The sequence below is a fragment of the Gnatocerus cornutus genome, chromosome 9 (assembly GCF_029298725.1).
Source record: "Gnatocerus cornutus isolate USDA-ARS CGAHR chromosome 9, icGnaCorn1.1, whole genome shotgun sequence".
Taxonomy (NCBI): domain Eukaryota; kingdom Metazoa; phylum Arthropoda; class Insecta; order Coleoptera; family Tenebrionidae; genus Gnatocerus; species Gnatocerus cornutus.
The window spans coordinates 5,190,111-5,205,683 of NC_142241.1; the positions used below are offsets into that span (position 1 = coordinate 5,190,111).

At 37.7% G+C, this 15,573-nt stretch overlaps 4 protein-coding genes across 5 annotated transcripts; 3 read left to right on the top strand and 1 right to left on the bottom strand.

Annotated features, from left to right (window-relative positions):
* Positions 1-1,808: 1,808 nt before the first annotated feature.
* LOC148168043 (uncharacterized) lies at positions 1,809-4,745 on the top strand. Of its 2 annotated transcripts, XM_088045646.1 has the most exons (7): positions 1,809-2,007; positions 2,069-2,181; positions 2,229-2,495; positions 2,553-2,644; positions 2,690-3,844; positions 3,892-4,121; positions 4,174-4,745. In XM_088045646.1, exons 1-7 carry the CDS (start codon positions 1,837-1,839, stop codon positions 4,540-4,542), a joined length of 2,397 nt encoding a protein of 798 aa, XP_087901772.1. In that variant the 5' UTR covers positions 1,809-1,836; the 3' UTR covers positions 4,543-4,745. The 2 variants fall into 2 exon arrangements, with proteins under 2 accessions (XP_087901772.1, XP_087901771.1); XM_088045645.1 differs by having other exon boundaries at positions 2,553-3,844.
* A 96-nt stretch (positions 4,746-4,841) lies between these two features.
* LOC148168044 (histidine protein methyltransferase 1 homolog) lies at positions 4,842-5,953 on the top strand. Its single transcript, XM_088045647.1, has 5 exons — positions 4,842-4,968; positions 5,023-5,250; positions 5,299-5,459; positions 5,514-5,737; positions 5,797-5,953. The coding sequence occupies exons 1-5, from the start codon at positions 4,923-4,925 to the stop codon at positions 5,951-5,953; spliced, it is 816 nt and encodes a 271-aa protein (XP_087901773.1). The 5' UTR covers positions 4,842-4,922.
* Positions 5,636-6,957, bottom strand: LOC148168045 (pyridoxine/pyridoxamine 5'-phosphate oxidase-like). Its single transcript, XM_088045648.1, has 4 exons — positions 6,753-6,957; positions 6,547-6,703; positions 6,403-6,502; positions 5,636-6,358 (listed from the first exon to the last, which is right to left on the bottom strand). The coding sequence occupies exons 1-4, from the start codon at positions 6,763-6,765 to the stop codon at positions 5,942-5,944; spliced, it is 687 nt and encodes a 228-aa protein (XP_087901774.1). The 5' UTR covers positions 6,766-6,957; the 3' UTR covers positions 5,636-5,941.
* A 7,523-nt stretch (positions 6,958-14,480) lies between these two features.
* On the top strand, positions 14,481-15,513 carry LOC148168046 (uncharacterized). Its single transcript, XM_088046162.1, has 4 exons — positions 14,481-14,526; positions 14,577-15,218; positions 15,262-15,408; positions 15,452-15,513. The coding sequence occupies exons 1-4, from the start codon at positions 14,481-14,483 to the stop codon at positions 15,511-15,513; spliced, it is 897 nt and encodes a 298-aa protein (XP_087902288.1).
* The last annotated feature ends 60 nt before the right edge of the window (positions 15,514-15,573 follow it).

Genomic DNA, 15,573 nt, shown 5'->3' on the forward strand with positions numbered 1-15,573 from the left:
AATAATTCAAGATCTTGTCGCTGGAATTAATCTAATTACAAGCTTCCGAAAGTAATCTAATCCTGTTTCAGTCCGCAATTATTTATAAAAGGACGTTCATAAACAAATTACAGTTAAACAAGAGGATTGAAATTTTATCCTTTCATTCCCGTGAATGCACTCGTGGTTATAAAACTAAACAGTTGGAAGCGATAAAACAATAAAAACTTACTTTTGATTAAACTGATTTTATTACTTTGCACGACTGCTCTAGAATTTGCAGCGCTTAATAATTTAGGCTGCTTTAGGCGCGAAATTTCAAACTTACCCACAGTTTAAACCAATAGAATTTCAGATGAAAGTCTTTAGCCCAGCGCATCCACCAAATTTAACTTTTTAAAACCGAAAATCCAGAAAACCGACGAACTATAAATAGACAATTATTAATATCTCAATAAATTAAAAAGCAAATGAAACATTCGTAAAGTTGCATAAATAAATTTAGAAATAGAATGTTGTGTTTATGAAAAAATGACGGAACGACACGCAAATAATAAGATCCGACGTGGTAAAACTAATAAACTAAAATAACGTTTAGTCGTTAAATTTGATTTTTATGCGTGACGAAGATAAGAACCGAGTTACGATTTCTGCAGTAGTTCTAGTTACAACAAATATGCGTGATTTTATCTTAATTAAATTACCTGAGTTTCATTTTAAATATTCATTGTTTGCTCATTTATTGTATTGGAAAATCATAACAACGGATATTTATAGCCTGTTGTTAAACTAAGTGTGTCGTAACACTCTTTATTATTCTTTAGATTTACACAGCTGACAGTTGTATCCACAAGTAGATCTTGTGTAAATAATAAATACCATGTCGTTGGAATTATTACTAAATTAATGATTATTATCCGATAATTGAACGAAAAGCTTGTTCTTATCGGATGATATACATGCACAAATCGATAACACTCGTGGTCCTAATTATTATTTCCACCATGTCTGTTATTACCAGCTTAACAACATATTTTGTAAACTTTAATCTTCATCAAGATAATTGTCAGCGTATACAGGAGATATGACAACAATTCTCTTGTGAAATTGATAATTACATTCCTTTAAGCACGCATTCAGATATAGCACCAAGTTGTCACGTCAAGCTAAAGATTGCGTGAGGAGCTTTCCGAGCTTTTAATTCGTTTTTTTATGTGTCGATATCAAGGGATTTTGTGGTCAATTTTTTAGCTTTTTAAAATGAGTAATTATGGGAAATGGAATCAAAAATGGAAGCGAAACATCAATAAATATTGATTTGACTGTATTGTTTATCTGTGGAGGTTTTGACACATTTTTTGATTGAAATGTTGGGAGGATCCGCATGAAATTTTAATAAGTGACCATTCATTTTTAATTAGACGTTGTGGCTTGTATTTTATTCGATGATTATAAATTTTAAATGCGTTGTTTTAGCAAAATAAGAAAAACATTCAAACATCAGTTTTTATATACTTTGAACTTAATTGAGGCTCATTTTAGAATGTCTAGATTCTCATCATTCTCATTCTCAAGAACTTTCACAATCTTCTGGATTTCTTGTATTTATTGTTTGTTCTTTCTTTGTTATGTTCGTATTTCTTGGTTTGTTTCTTAAGATTCTTTTTAGACGCTTTCTTTGGATCATTTTTACAGTCTTCTTATCAGTCATTGTCGCCTAATAAAACAAAATAAATTTAACCATTAAATATTTTCCAAAAAAATAAAATAAATTTTAAATATTTAAAGGGACCAATAAATATGGCGGCAGTTCTTAACCGGCCAATCAGAGTCATTCAGGCTCCAGAAGTAAACAACATGTCGTTGGTGGTGTCAGACGACGAAAACTCTGAAGATTCTTTTTCGGATTTATCCCAATTTTCAGTACCAAGAGAAGAAGCAGTATGTGATGAATCAAAAAGTGATAATTCCAAAATGTACCAAATTCACAAAGCCACCAACCTAGCAAAGAACATAATAAACAGACAGGTAAGTCGGAAACATAACCTCAAACATCATGTCAGCATCATTATTTTAATTCTTTTTCTAGATGTATGGGAGGTTTACAAAAAATCCTAAAGCAAAGACTGAAAGAATATTTAACAATGTACACCATAAATGTAGGTTTGGCCTAAGTTCCCTTCTCAAAGACTATGAAACTATGTAAGTTTGAACACACAAGATGAAGAAGCGCTATTGTTGGCTTTTAGGAATCACATTTTTATGGGGTTTACGCTGTGTGGACAGTATTTTATAAGTTTTACAGAGAGGTTCTCGGAAAACATTGTTTACACTTATAGTCTTGAGCCTTGTTATCAATATGAGCTGTACTTGTGGAGGTTTGTCCCAGGAGAGAAACTGAAGTTTGTTTCCAAACATCGAATTTTTAAAATTCGAAGGGATCTACAGGTACTGGAGAAGATCACCTTTATGCAATTCCCCATGGACCCATACAAATTGCTGTGCTATGGACTTGCGTAAGATTTAAGGTCAAATGAGACCTGTGAAACTCTTTTTTTTTTTCCATTTTTTAGCGCTTCAAATCCGGCGATGGTTTACATAACCATCCTTACGTTGCCATTTCCCAAAAGTTGTAAACATTGTCATAGAAATTTATCTCTGACTGGTACGTTTTTCGTGTCTTTGGTTTTTAACTTGTTTTATTTTGCAGGTCAAGTGAGTCAAGGATGGTGTGTTAAGCACGGTTTTGTCCTCCATTACATGTTTTCCATGGCTCAACCATGTCCGAGTTTTGACCCCGACATCTCCCTAGCTTACCCTGACCACTTTGTTATAAACACAGGCCATTGCATTCATATTTTAAATGTAACGACTTTAGATCCGCCTCAAACCCCCGTGAATCTTTCGAATTTCGTGAAAGAAGAAGAGAAATTACCTCCAGTGGCTGGTAATTTTAACGATACCTTTAGTGAAGTATCGGAGTCGCCTAGTGATCATTTCGGAACGAATAGCGTTGTAGATGCCATATTAGAAGACTTTAACGAGTACGATTTAGAAGGTAACGAATGTAATAAACCTTTCCACGAGTTAAATATAAGTTGCGAGCCGCTTAATGTCACGGGTAAAAGCTACCATAATACGTTGGTCCAAAATATTGTCGATCCTAGGTTTAAACGGTTGCAGAACACGAGTAAGGAGTATTTATTTTCAGTTCCTCAAAGTTCGGGTTTACAGAAAAACATCGAAAAGAATAAGATTGATAAAAAGATCGCCGAAAAAGCGTACGAATTCATCGAAGAAAACGAAAAGTGCGAGAAATTAAGCTCGTTTAGAAAAAAGCGCCTCGCGGAAAAAAAGTACGAGTTTTCCGAAGATAATAGTGAGAATATCGTTCCGTTTAATTCGTTACGACGGGAACGGAGGTACTTGTACCGTTCGCAAAGTCGTTGTATTCGTTCGCCTGATTTCAACACTTTGTTTTTAAGTCCGCGCTCTCCCATGCAGTCCCCGAATTCCCGAAACGGCCAGTTTTCACCTGGCGGTGCTAGGAACCTGTATTGTCCTTCCATACGTAACTCTCCTCATCATTCCAAGTCTCCCATCAGTCCCAAAGAATCTGCTCGGAAACTCTACGTCTATTCGCCGAGTCTAGACAGTGACTGTTCTGACTCTGACTCAAGACTCATTTTGAGAATGCCCGGAAATATTACTACCTCTCAGCCTGTTGATTGTCGATTTACCCAACAGAGCGGTTTGTTGATTGTAGATCCAAAGATAGAGACGCCGAAGTGGATCAAGAAAGTTGTCAGACGTTACTCGAATGGTGATTTCGAGAATAGCTCGCTGCTTTCAGGGCAGAGCAGAGGTAATTTCCTGTGCGATCTCACGTTTTACCCTTCAAGTTTCTTACAGATGACTACAATATTCCAATTGAGATACCTCTTCTGGTTCACACTTTAGATGAACAACATTTGGACGTTGTTCCTGATTTTAAGGTCGACCAAGTCACGGAAATGCAATTGATTGTCACACAGAGAACATTTGACTGCGAACAGTTTGTTCAACGAAGGGCTCAAAAGATGTGCAGCGAGTCTCAACTCGAATTCCTTCATTGTCAGGACTATGACATCAAACTGAACTATGTAAGACTACAACTATCATAATTTTTCGCAGAGTATTATTTCATTTTTCCAGGTTTGTCCAATTGACGGCCACATCGTTTGCCAAGCTGTGATCAAAATGGGTACTTTAAAAAGCGTTGAGCCCCACGGAAAGCCTGAAATCTTCACCACGCAGTGCTTATTCGTCTGGAATATCGCGACTGATAGCTTTGAAGTAATAGAGCCACCTGATGATATTAAACTACAATCTACAGAAAAATACCAAGTTTTGCCTCACATTGATATTCCAAGAACTCACTGCAATGGGGTTCTCGTTATGGATTACTGCTATTCGAAAACGAAAACAAGTCTCAGGGATTATAATAACTACTACAAAATTTGTTTGAGTGCCGATTGTATCTCTGCAAATTCGCCAGAGGACAGTTTGAGTGATAGCGATTAAGTTGTAAAAAATTCAAGTATTCTTTAAATCGCTCGTGCGATTTGGTGTTCATATTTCGTTTTGTAATTTTAAATTGTCATGAAATGGAATTTCTTTTACCATTCAACTCGATCAACTGTGTGAATGTATTGTAATTTTAAACAGTAATAAGTTAAACTGTGATTTGAATGTTGTGAAGTTGAAATAAACTAATTTATAATTAACTTGAAGATGTTTGCGATCAAGTCCGAAACGGGAGGAAAGACGCCTGATTGGGACTTTTTGTTAAAACGGTTGGTACTTTAGTGCCAAACCTGGTGATAAACACAGGACGTGATCATTTCAATTTGCCCAAATTCAAGATTTTTATCTTCAATTAAGTTCTAATTTGTACCACAACAATGTTCAAATTTGGTTTTTTGGACGACGACGTTAAAAACGAAGCAGGTAATTTATTACCGCAGATTTACAAAACCTAACCTTTCTTTTTCACGCTGTCAGACCCCGATGAAAATATCCCATGGCTTGAAAGTAAAGAAATTTCAGCGGCGAATTTTACACCCAACAATGAACTGACAACAAACTGGATGAAATGCGGTGATCATGAAATTAAATATATGTCAGATAAAGTTATAATTCAGTCTTTGCAAAGTGGGGCTAATCCCTCTGAAAATTCATTGCTAAGCGCGGAACAAGAGCACTCCGATTTAATTACCGGAGTCTACGAGGGTGGTGACTCTAATATTTACGTTTCAAGCTTATAATGACTCGTTTTAGGTGGATTAAAGATTTGGGAATGTACTTTTGATCTGCTGGATTTTATAGTCAAGGAAGGTATAGATTTTAAAGAAAAAAAAGTCTTGGATTTGGGTTGTGGTGCAGGGATTGTCGGAATTTTGGCGTGCTTAAAGGGGGCGAACGTTGTCTTCCAAGATTATGTAATTAAATCCTTCACTTTTTTTAGTTTTGTTTTGAATTGTTTTTTCTTTTAGAATGAGGAAGTAATAAAAACTGCCACCATCCCAAACGTGGCTCTGAACAATATAAACTGTGATAACTGTGGGTTTTACAGTGGGGACTGGTCTTCCTTCTTAGATCTACAAAAAAACTCTGGAAAATTCGACTATATATTTACGTCAGAAACAATATACAACATCAACAATTATAAAAAAATATTGAGCATTTTTAAAGAACTGTTGGTAAAAAATGGAATAATGTATCCTTTCTTTGGTCGTTTCTACCCTACACAAATGCTTTTACTTAATCTAACTACAGCTACCTAGCGGCAAAATCTCACTACTTTGGCGTAGGAGGAGGAATTGGCCACTTTGAAGACTTCTTAAAGAAGGAAGACATTTTTGATTACAATACAACATGGGTATGTTCCGACGGTGTGAAACGAGCGATCATTAAAATAATTCTAAGGTGCTAATCTTTCATAAATCCACCCATCTTCTCCCAGATGACTTGAAACTCCATCACATTCATCACCCGCTGCTTTCTTGAATTTAATCCTGTCGTGAATGCGATCAGTTTGCCCTTGCCAGAATTCGATACAGATTGGTTTGACGATGTAGCCCCCCCATTGCGGAGGTCTTGGTACTTGGCCCTCGCTGTGTAGACTCTTCAATTCGCGTTCTTTTTCGGCAAGAACTGTGCGACTCGCTATGGGTTTACTCTGATTACTGCAGAGAGCCCCGATTTGACTTTGATAGGGCCGGCTTTGGAAATAGGCGTCGGCGTCGGAAAACGGAAGCTTTTGAGCGACGCCTTCGATGCGTACCGATCTGTTACAAGACGGCCAGTAAAAAGTTAGCGCACAATTTGGGTTCTCATCCTGAAAAAAATCATGACGGGAGTTTTTTGGGGAGGTACACATACCAGTTCTTGTCCTTTTCTGCTGGTGTAATGTGTGAAGAATTTAAAACCTTCCTTGCTGTATCCTTTGCAGAGGACGAAACGCGCGGACGGGACACCATCCCTGCAAGGTTGAATTAAACCACGAATTTATGAATCAGTAATTACTTTGTGGCTGTTGCTAAGCACATTGCAGTCGGTTCAATAATTGTGGGGTCTTGTCTTACGTCATTGAACCATTTTTCAAATAAATTGAAGGGTTCCTTCACGTCTATGTTGTCCTCCAAAAATAAATTCGTCTTATCGTTATATTTAGTGCGAAGAGCTTAAAATAAAAAGACGAATTCTTGCGTTTTTTGCTGGTTTTTACTCACCGCTAATATCCATCTCGTCAGTAGACCCTAAACAATAGAATATTTATTTTAATTTGTCGTAAAAACCGTACAAACATGATAAGAGATATTGCGAGCACTTAACGAACAGAGAAGTGGAAAAACTTATTTTTGTAACTAAGTGTGAATGTAGTCATTGATAGAGAAGGACATGAACGTAGCGTAAAATTACGTAATATCGACCTTTCTAATCGATACAGCAGTCCTCAAACGGAGACGTCGTTGAAGTTAGCGTCATTTTACCGGATTCAGTTTCTTAAATTAAACGCCGCAGTACTTCGCCTCAAATGACGCATGCATGCCGGTCGCACTTTTCACATGCGAATTTCCACCGATCGTCGCTTTTTTTTCACACAATTTTTGACCAAATGACACCGTAATGACCTTCTGCCCCATCTTCAAACAAAATTCTCCTTCTACATGAGAACAAAGTGGTAAAACTCAACCCTTAACCTAACTAGAAAATTATTATTCATTTCAACCTTCAATAGTAATGTAGCTTCATAAATATGACATCGAAAAATTACAAATAAATCACTTAGTAATCTCCCATATCGCATATACGCCCACCACCCGTCAGAGGGTGGCAATCTCAACCCCTCAAACACGACCTCCGACTATTTCGAAAAATCCGCAATGTAGCCCTATGAATTTAAACTCGAAAAATTACAAATAAATCACTTAGTAATCTCCCATATCGCATAGACGCCCACCACCCGTCAGAGGGTGGCAATCTCAACCCCTAAAACACCACCTCCCACTATTTTGAAAAATCCGCAATGTAGCCCTATGAATTTGAACTCGAAAAATTACAAATAAATCACTTCGTAATCTCCCATATCGCATATACGCCCACCACCCGTCAGAGGGTGGCAATCTCAACCCCTCAAACACGACCTCCGACTATTTCGAAAAATCCGCAATGTAGCCCTATGAATTTGAACTCGAAAAATTACAAATAAATCACTTAGTAATCTCCCATATCGCATATACGCCCACCACCCGTCAGAGGGTGGCAATCTCAACCCCTCAAACACGACCTCCGACTATTTCGAAAAATTCGCAATGTAGCCGTATGAATTTGAACTCGAAAAATCACAAATAAATCACTTAGTAATCTCCCATATCGCATATACGCCCACCACCCGTCAGAGGGTGGCAATCTCAACCCCTCAAACACGACCTCCGACTATTTCGAAAAATTCGCAATGTAGCCGTATGAATTTGAACTCGAAAAATCACAAATAAATCACTTAGTAATCTCCCATATCGCATATACGCCCACCACCCGTCAGAGGGTGGCAATCTCAACCCCTCAAACACGACCTCCGACTATTTCGAAAAATCCGCAATGTAGCCCTATGAATTTGAACTCGAAAAATTACAAATAAATCACTTAGTAATCTCCCATATCGCATATACGCCCACCACCCGTCAGAGGGTGGCAATCTCAACCCCTCAAACACGACCTCCGACTATTTCGAAAAATCCGCAATGTAGCCCTATGAATTTAAACTCGAAAAATTACAAATAAATCACTTAGTAATCTCCCATATCGCATAGACGCCCACCACCCGTCAGAGGGTGGCAATCTCAACCCCTAAAACACCACCTCCCACTATTTTGAAAAATCCGCAATGTAGCCCTATGAATTTGAACTCGAAAAATTACAAATAAATCACTTCGTAATCTCCCATATCGCATATACGCCCACCACCCGTCAGAGGGTGGCAATCTCAACCCCTCAAACACCACCTCCCACTATTTTGAAAAATCCGCAATGTAGCCCTATGAATTTGAACTCGAAAAATTACAAATAAATCACTTAGTAATCTCCCATATCGCATATACGCCCACCACCCGTCAGAGGGTGGCAATCTCAACCCCTCAAACACGACCTCCGACTATTTCGAAAAATTCGCAATGTAGCCGTATGAATTTGAACTCGAAAAATCACAAATAAATCACTTAGTAATCTCCCATATCGCATATACGCCCACCACCCGTCAGAGGGTGGCAATCTCAACCCCTCAAACACGACCTCCGACTATTTCGAAAAATTCGCAATGTAGCCGTATGAATTTGAACTCGAAAAATCACAAATAAATCACTTAGTAATCTCCCATATCGCATATACGCCCACCACCCGTCAGAGGGTGGCAATCTCAACCCCTCAAACACGACCTCCGACTATTTCGAAAAATCCGCAATGTAGCCCTATGAATTTGAACTCGAAAAATTACAAATAAATCACTTAGTAATCTCCCATATCGCATATACGCCCACCACCCGTCAGAGGGTGGCAATCTCAACCCCTCAAACACGACCTCCGACTATTTCGAAAAATCCGCAATGTAGCCCTATGAATTTAAACTCGAAAAATTACAAATAAATCACTTAGTAATCTCCCATATCGCATAGACGCCCACCACCCGTCAGAGGGTGGCAATCTCAACCCCTAAAACACCACCTCCCACTATTTTGAAAAATCCGCAATGTAGCCCTATGAATTTGAACTCGAAAAATTACAAATAAATCACTTCGTAATCTCCCATATCGCATATACGCCCACCACCCGTCAGAGGGTGGCAATCTCAACCCCTCAAACACCACCTCCCACTATTTTGAAAAATCCGCAATGTAGCCCTATGAATTTGAACTCGAAAAATTACAAATAAATCACTTAGTAATCTCCCATATCGCATATACGCCCACCACCCGTCAGAGGGTGGCAATCTCAACCCCTCAAACACGACCTCCGACTATTTCGAAAAATTCGCAATGTAGCCGTATGAATTTGAACTCGAAAAATCACAAATAAATCACTTAGTAATCTCCCATATCGCATATACGCCCACCACCCGTCAGAGGGTGGCAATCTCAACCCCTCAAACACGACCTCCGACTATTTCGAAAAATTCGCAATGTAGCCGTATGAATTTGAACTCGAAAAATCACAAATAAATCACTTAGTAATCTCCCATATCGCATATACGCCCACCACCCGTCAGAGGGTGGCAATCTCAACCCCTCAAACACGACCTCCGACTATTTCGAAAAATCCGCAATGTAGCCCTATGAATTTGAACTCGAAAAATTACAAATAAATCACTTAGTAATCTCCCATATCGCATATACGCCCACCACCCGTCAGAGGGTGGCAATCTCAACCCCTCAAACACCACCTCCGAATATTTTGAAAAATCCGCAATGTAGCCTTTTGAATTTGAACTCGAAAAATTACAAATAAATCACTTAGTAATCCCCCATATCGCTTATACGCCCACCACCCGTCAGAGGGTGGCAATCTCAACCCCTTTCCACAACTTTCAACTTTTTTCAAAAAACTTTTATTTAGTCCGATGACATCGCTAATTTCTTATATCCGGTTTACACCCTCCAACTGTTGGAGGGTAAAGGTGTAATTGTTTAAACAAAATAATACCTTTTAGTCTGACAACCCAGAATGCACCTTGTAAAATTGTAGGTTGCATTCTAATTTTTTTTATTGAATTTACGGCCATTGTGTTTTTGACTATGCACCAGAATTTTTTTGAAGTAATTACTGAACATGGGATTTTTTACGAGAATACGTTAAAATCGATATTTTATCTGAAAATTAAAACTGCCCGTTTTTGACGTTTAATCTTACGCAAAATGTCTCGAGGTCTTCATTAAATTTTCCTTAGAGTTTCTTCAAACTTTAGATACAAAAATAGAGGTTTTATAGATTACCAAGCAGGTTTGCTTGACTTTTTTGTTATTTAAAGGAAATAGCTATCTGTTATGTCCTCTTCCGCTGTCTCTAAAAAATAGCTGCAACAGGTTTTCGTAACACATTTGAAATTTCAATTTTGCATGAACTTTGGATTTTTATTTTAACTAAATTTACTTTTTATTTATAAGGTAAATAAATACAAATAATTTTGAGAAAATCAATGCATATACTATGTAGGTGTCTCAGAATTTCTGAACGACTCGATAACCTCAGGTTCTGCCTAATTATTGCATTAAGCAAATGAAATTGAAATAGCTCCTTACATTTTACATTAGAGCAATGTAACGCCAACCAATCACAAATATTTTATGAATCAATATTCAAATGTACCTTACATTGTTAGATACTTAGCAACATCGTTTTTGTCACAAAAAGAAACGTATTTGATTGTTTAATTTTATATTGCATTAATTAATTTGTTTTTAGCAAATTTAGCCAGGATCTGTTGTTAACTTATCTTCGCCAGTTCTGAGACACTCTGTTTTGAGTACCCACCTAATTATCTAATTAGACTAATAACAATAAAAAATTCGCTAAGTTGGTTGTTTTGTTTTGACCATCCTTTTCGTTGACACGTCACCAGCAAGGAATTTATGTATGATTGTTATCATTAATCGTTTACTTATCAGACGTACGTGATTTTGTCAAGGCTCGGAGCTGCGTCGACACGGAGGTACAGTTCACGCAACGATTTAGTGCTGTTATGGCTTTGACTTTTTAAATCGTTTACAGCTACTTTACCGCAAACCCCCATAAACATAAACATTCTCTGGTGGTTAGATCTTAACCGGAATACACATTTTTACCCAGCTGGTCAGTCTTACAAATCGAAACAATAGAATTCTTCAAAATACGTCTATCCTACCGGTTTATTTCAATGCAGATAAGACCCAACCACTTGAGGACGATTATGTTTATGAAGGTTTGCGGTAAAATTGCTGTAAACGGTTTAAAAAGTCAAAGCCACAACCGCACTAGATCGTTTGGTGAACTGTAATACCACTGGGTGGTGTCTACCCTACACAGGATAATAATTGATATTTTAAGGAATAGGTACATGCGTATAGATAATTTTACTTAGAATTTGCAATTTCGATTTGTAACATTTTGTAACCTCTTGCACATTTTGTCATTTAGCACCTATTAGGCATCAAATTGTAATATTTAGTTTCGTGACGGAACCATTTAATTTCCTTTAATTTAATTTAATTTACCTAGCTCTATTTGATTTACAATATGAAATGCACTTGGCTACATAATCAGTCGGCCCGCCATTTTGTCTACGATGTTTTCAAATGAAATAACGTTTCTTCAGATCCTATTTGAGGAGCAGACTTTCAAAGTGCAGTTTATCCATTTTTTCACAAATTGAGATATTGGCGCCATTTTGTTTTTTTGCGAAATTCTCTTCTATTTTAGTCGTGAAATTTGTGTGCAAATAGTACATAATTTTCCTTATTTTATTGCTACATGTTTAAAAATGCAAGTTATTTCTTAAAGGAGCTGCAGATTTTATTAATTTCTAAAAATATGCAATTAAGGACAAACTGTATTGAAAGTCTGCTCCTCATTTGTAAAATGTATCCCCTGTAAAGTCTGCAAATCTAAAAAAGAGAAGCTGTATTCTGGGTTGCCAGATAAAAAAAACTGGCTATTTTGTTTAAATAAAACGATACTCTTTGAGAGTTAGTAAAGCTATTTTTGAAATAAAACATTATTCAGTAAATTTTTTAAATTTTCTTGATACTAATGACGTTATGCTAAATTTTAAATTTTTTACATTTACAGAACGTGAATACATAAAGGGTGCTGGTTTTCTACCCTTTGACGGTGGGTGCAATCCTTATGTAAATTAACAGACGATTTATTTATTCATTTTTTTATATTATTTTGAACGGGCTACAGTGAGGTGTTTCGAAAAATGCCGGATACTGTAGAAAAAGGGTTATGATTGCCACCCTCTCAAAAGTAGTAGGAGAATACGCAATATGGGGGATTACCAAGTGATTTATTTGTGATTTTTCGAGTTAAAATTCATAGGGCTACATTGCGGATTTTTCAAAATAGACGGAGGTGGTGTCTGAGGGGTTGAGATTGCCACCCTCTGACGGGTGGTGGGAGTATAAGCGATATGAGAGATTACTAAGTGATTTATTTGTAATTTTTCCATGTCAAATTCAAAAGGCTACAATGCGGATTTTTCGAAATAGTGGGAGGTGGTGTTTGAGGGGTTGAGATTGCCACCCTCTGACGGGTAGTGGGCGTATATGCGATATGGGAGATTACTAAGTGATTTATTTGTAATTTTTCGAGTTCAAATTCATAGGGCTACATTGCGGATTTTTCGAAATAGTGGGAGGTGGTGTTTGAGGGGTTGAGATTGCCACCCTCTGACGGGTGGTGGGCGTATATGCGATATGGGAGATTACTAAGTGATTTATTTGTGATTTTTCGAGTTCAAATTCATAGGGCTACATTGCGGATTTTTCAAAATAGTGAGGTGGTGTTTGAGGGGTTGAGATTGCCACCCTCTGACGGGTGGTGGGCGTATATGCGATATGGGAGATTACTAAGTGATTTATTTGTAATTTTTCGAGTTCAAATTCATAGGGCTACATTGCGGATTTTTCAAAATAGTGGGAGGTGGTGTTTGAGGGGTTGAGATTGCCACCCTCTGACGGGTGGTAGGCGTATATGCGATATGGGAGATTACTAAGTGATTTATTTGTGATTTTTCGAGTTCAAATTCATAGGGCTACATTGCGGATTTTTCAAAATAGTGAGGTGGTGTTTGAGGGGTTGAGATTGCCACCCTCTGACGGGTGGTGGGCGTATATGCGATATGGGAGATTACTAAGTGATTTATTTGTAATTTTTCGAGTTCAAATTCATAGGGCTACATTGCGGATTTTTCAAAATAGTGGGAGGTGGTGTTTGAGGGGTTGAGATTGCCACCCTCTGACGGGTGGTGGGCGTATATGCGATATGGGAGATTACTAAGTGATTTATTTGTGATTTTTCGAGTTCAAATTCATAGGGCTACATTGCGGATTTTTCAAAATAGTGAGGTGGTGTTTGAGGGGTTGAGATTGCCACCCTCTGACGGGTGGTGGGCGTATATGCGATATGGGAGATTACTAAGTGATTTATTTGTAATTTTTCGAGTTCAAATTCATAGGGCTACATTGCGGATTTTTCAAAATAGTGGGAGGTGGTGTTTGAGGGGTTGAGATTGCCACCCTCTGACGGGTGGTGGGCGTATATGCGATATGGGAGATTACTAAGTGATTTATTTGTGATTTTTCGAGTTCAAATTCATAGGGCTACATTGCGGATTTTTCAAAATAGTGAGGTGGTGTTTGAGGGGTTGAGATTGCCACCCTCTGACGGGTGGTGGGCGTATATGCGATATGGGAGATTACTAAGTGATTTATTTGTAATTTTTCGATGTCATATTTATGAAGCTACATTACTATTGAAGGTTGAAATGAATAATAATTTTCTAGTTAGGTTAAGGGTTGAGTTTTACCACTTTGTTCTCATGTAGAAGGAGAATTTTGATTGAAGATGGGGCAGAAGGTCATTACGGTGTCATTTGGTCAAAAATTGTGTGAAAAAAAGACGACGATCGGTGGAAATTCGCATGTGAAAAGTGCGACCGGCATGCATGCGTCATTTGAGGCGAAGTACTGCGGCGTTTAATTTATGAAAATGAATCCGATAAAATGACGCTAACTTCAACGACGTCAAACGGAGGGGGAAGGCTGCGATTGTAAACGTTATCAAGAGTCTAATAATGAATTTTTTTTTTGATGATTTTATTCAAGTTTATTATTAAGCAAAAACGAACTTGGCAAGAGGATGCCATTAATTTAAATGCGCCTAATTTTGAATGACAATTTAATTACAATGAAACCTCTCGATAATAGACAATGATCAAGAACAATCACTGTATTTTTGACCATAGTTTGACTAGAGGTCCAGTGATCAAACTCCCAAACTGACACTTTGACACTTATATGACATAGTGGCACGTATTTTTTTTATACAATTTTTATACTCAGGAATGTTAGAAGGAGGTACCATTGCCGACAAAAGCAGCGCTTCATCAACCACATCCGGTGCTAAAACCACTAGAAAGTTCATCAACTCAGCCATTTATGTGGAAAAACCGTTATCTACTTACCCATCGACGGAAAGTTGCTCCATGGGGTCCTATTCCAACGAGGATATAATTAAAACCAAACGTTGTACTTGCTCTGTTGACCATAACAGTTGTCCATGTCACGGTACTAAATACTTGAGCGTATCCGAAGAAGCTCCCATTAAACCTAAGGTTCCAAAACCGGAGAATAAAAGTAAGAGATCGCAGTACACGGAAAATACCGAAACTAAGAACCGCGTTACCAAAAAGTGCACAACTAAGAAAGACAAGAAAAAGGTTGAGGCGATAGACGCTAACAAGGAACGAGAGGCGTTATTAGAGCAAGAACGGTCGAACTTCAAGAAGTGGTTGCTAAATAAGAAAAAAATAGAAAGGGAAGCTCTTGAGAAGAAAAAGAAGCAATTTGAAGAGCAACAACTGAAAGAGTTGGAGAAAGAGAAGCGACATCTTGAGAGTCAGTTGAACTTCCAGTTGTGGCTCAAAAAGAAAGAGGAAGAAGATTTAGGTATACAAACGACGAGACAACTAGAGGTGACAGATTGTTTTAGAACGAAAGATCAAGAAGCAGATTGAGATCATTGGCAATCTCGAACGCAAAGAGTCTCAAGTTAAAGGTAACGAAAAAGCGTTTAGAGATTGGCTGAAGAGCGCAAAGAACAAGACTAAACCAGCTCCACTGAACAGAGGCCTTGAATGTAAGAACAGCAGTACTTACAAAATTTTAATAACTGTTTTTAGCTTTGTATTCTACTACTTCTATCACCTTCGTGAATCCCAATCCTTGGAACCCTCTAACTTGAACAAGAATGACTCTTTCTATCACACTATGATTTATTTATACACAAAATTGAGTAACACAC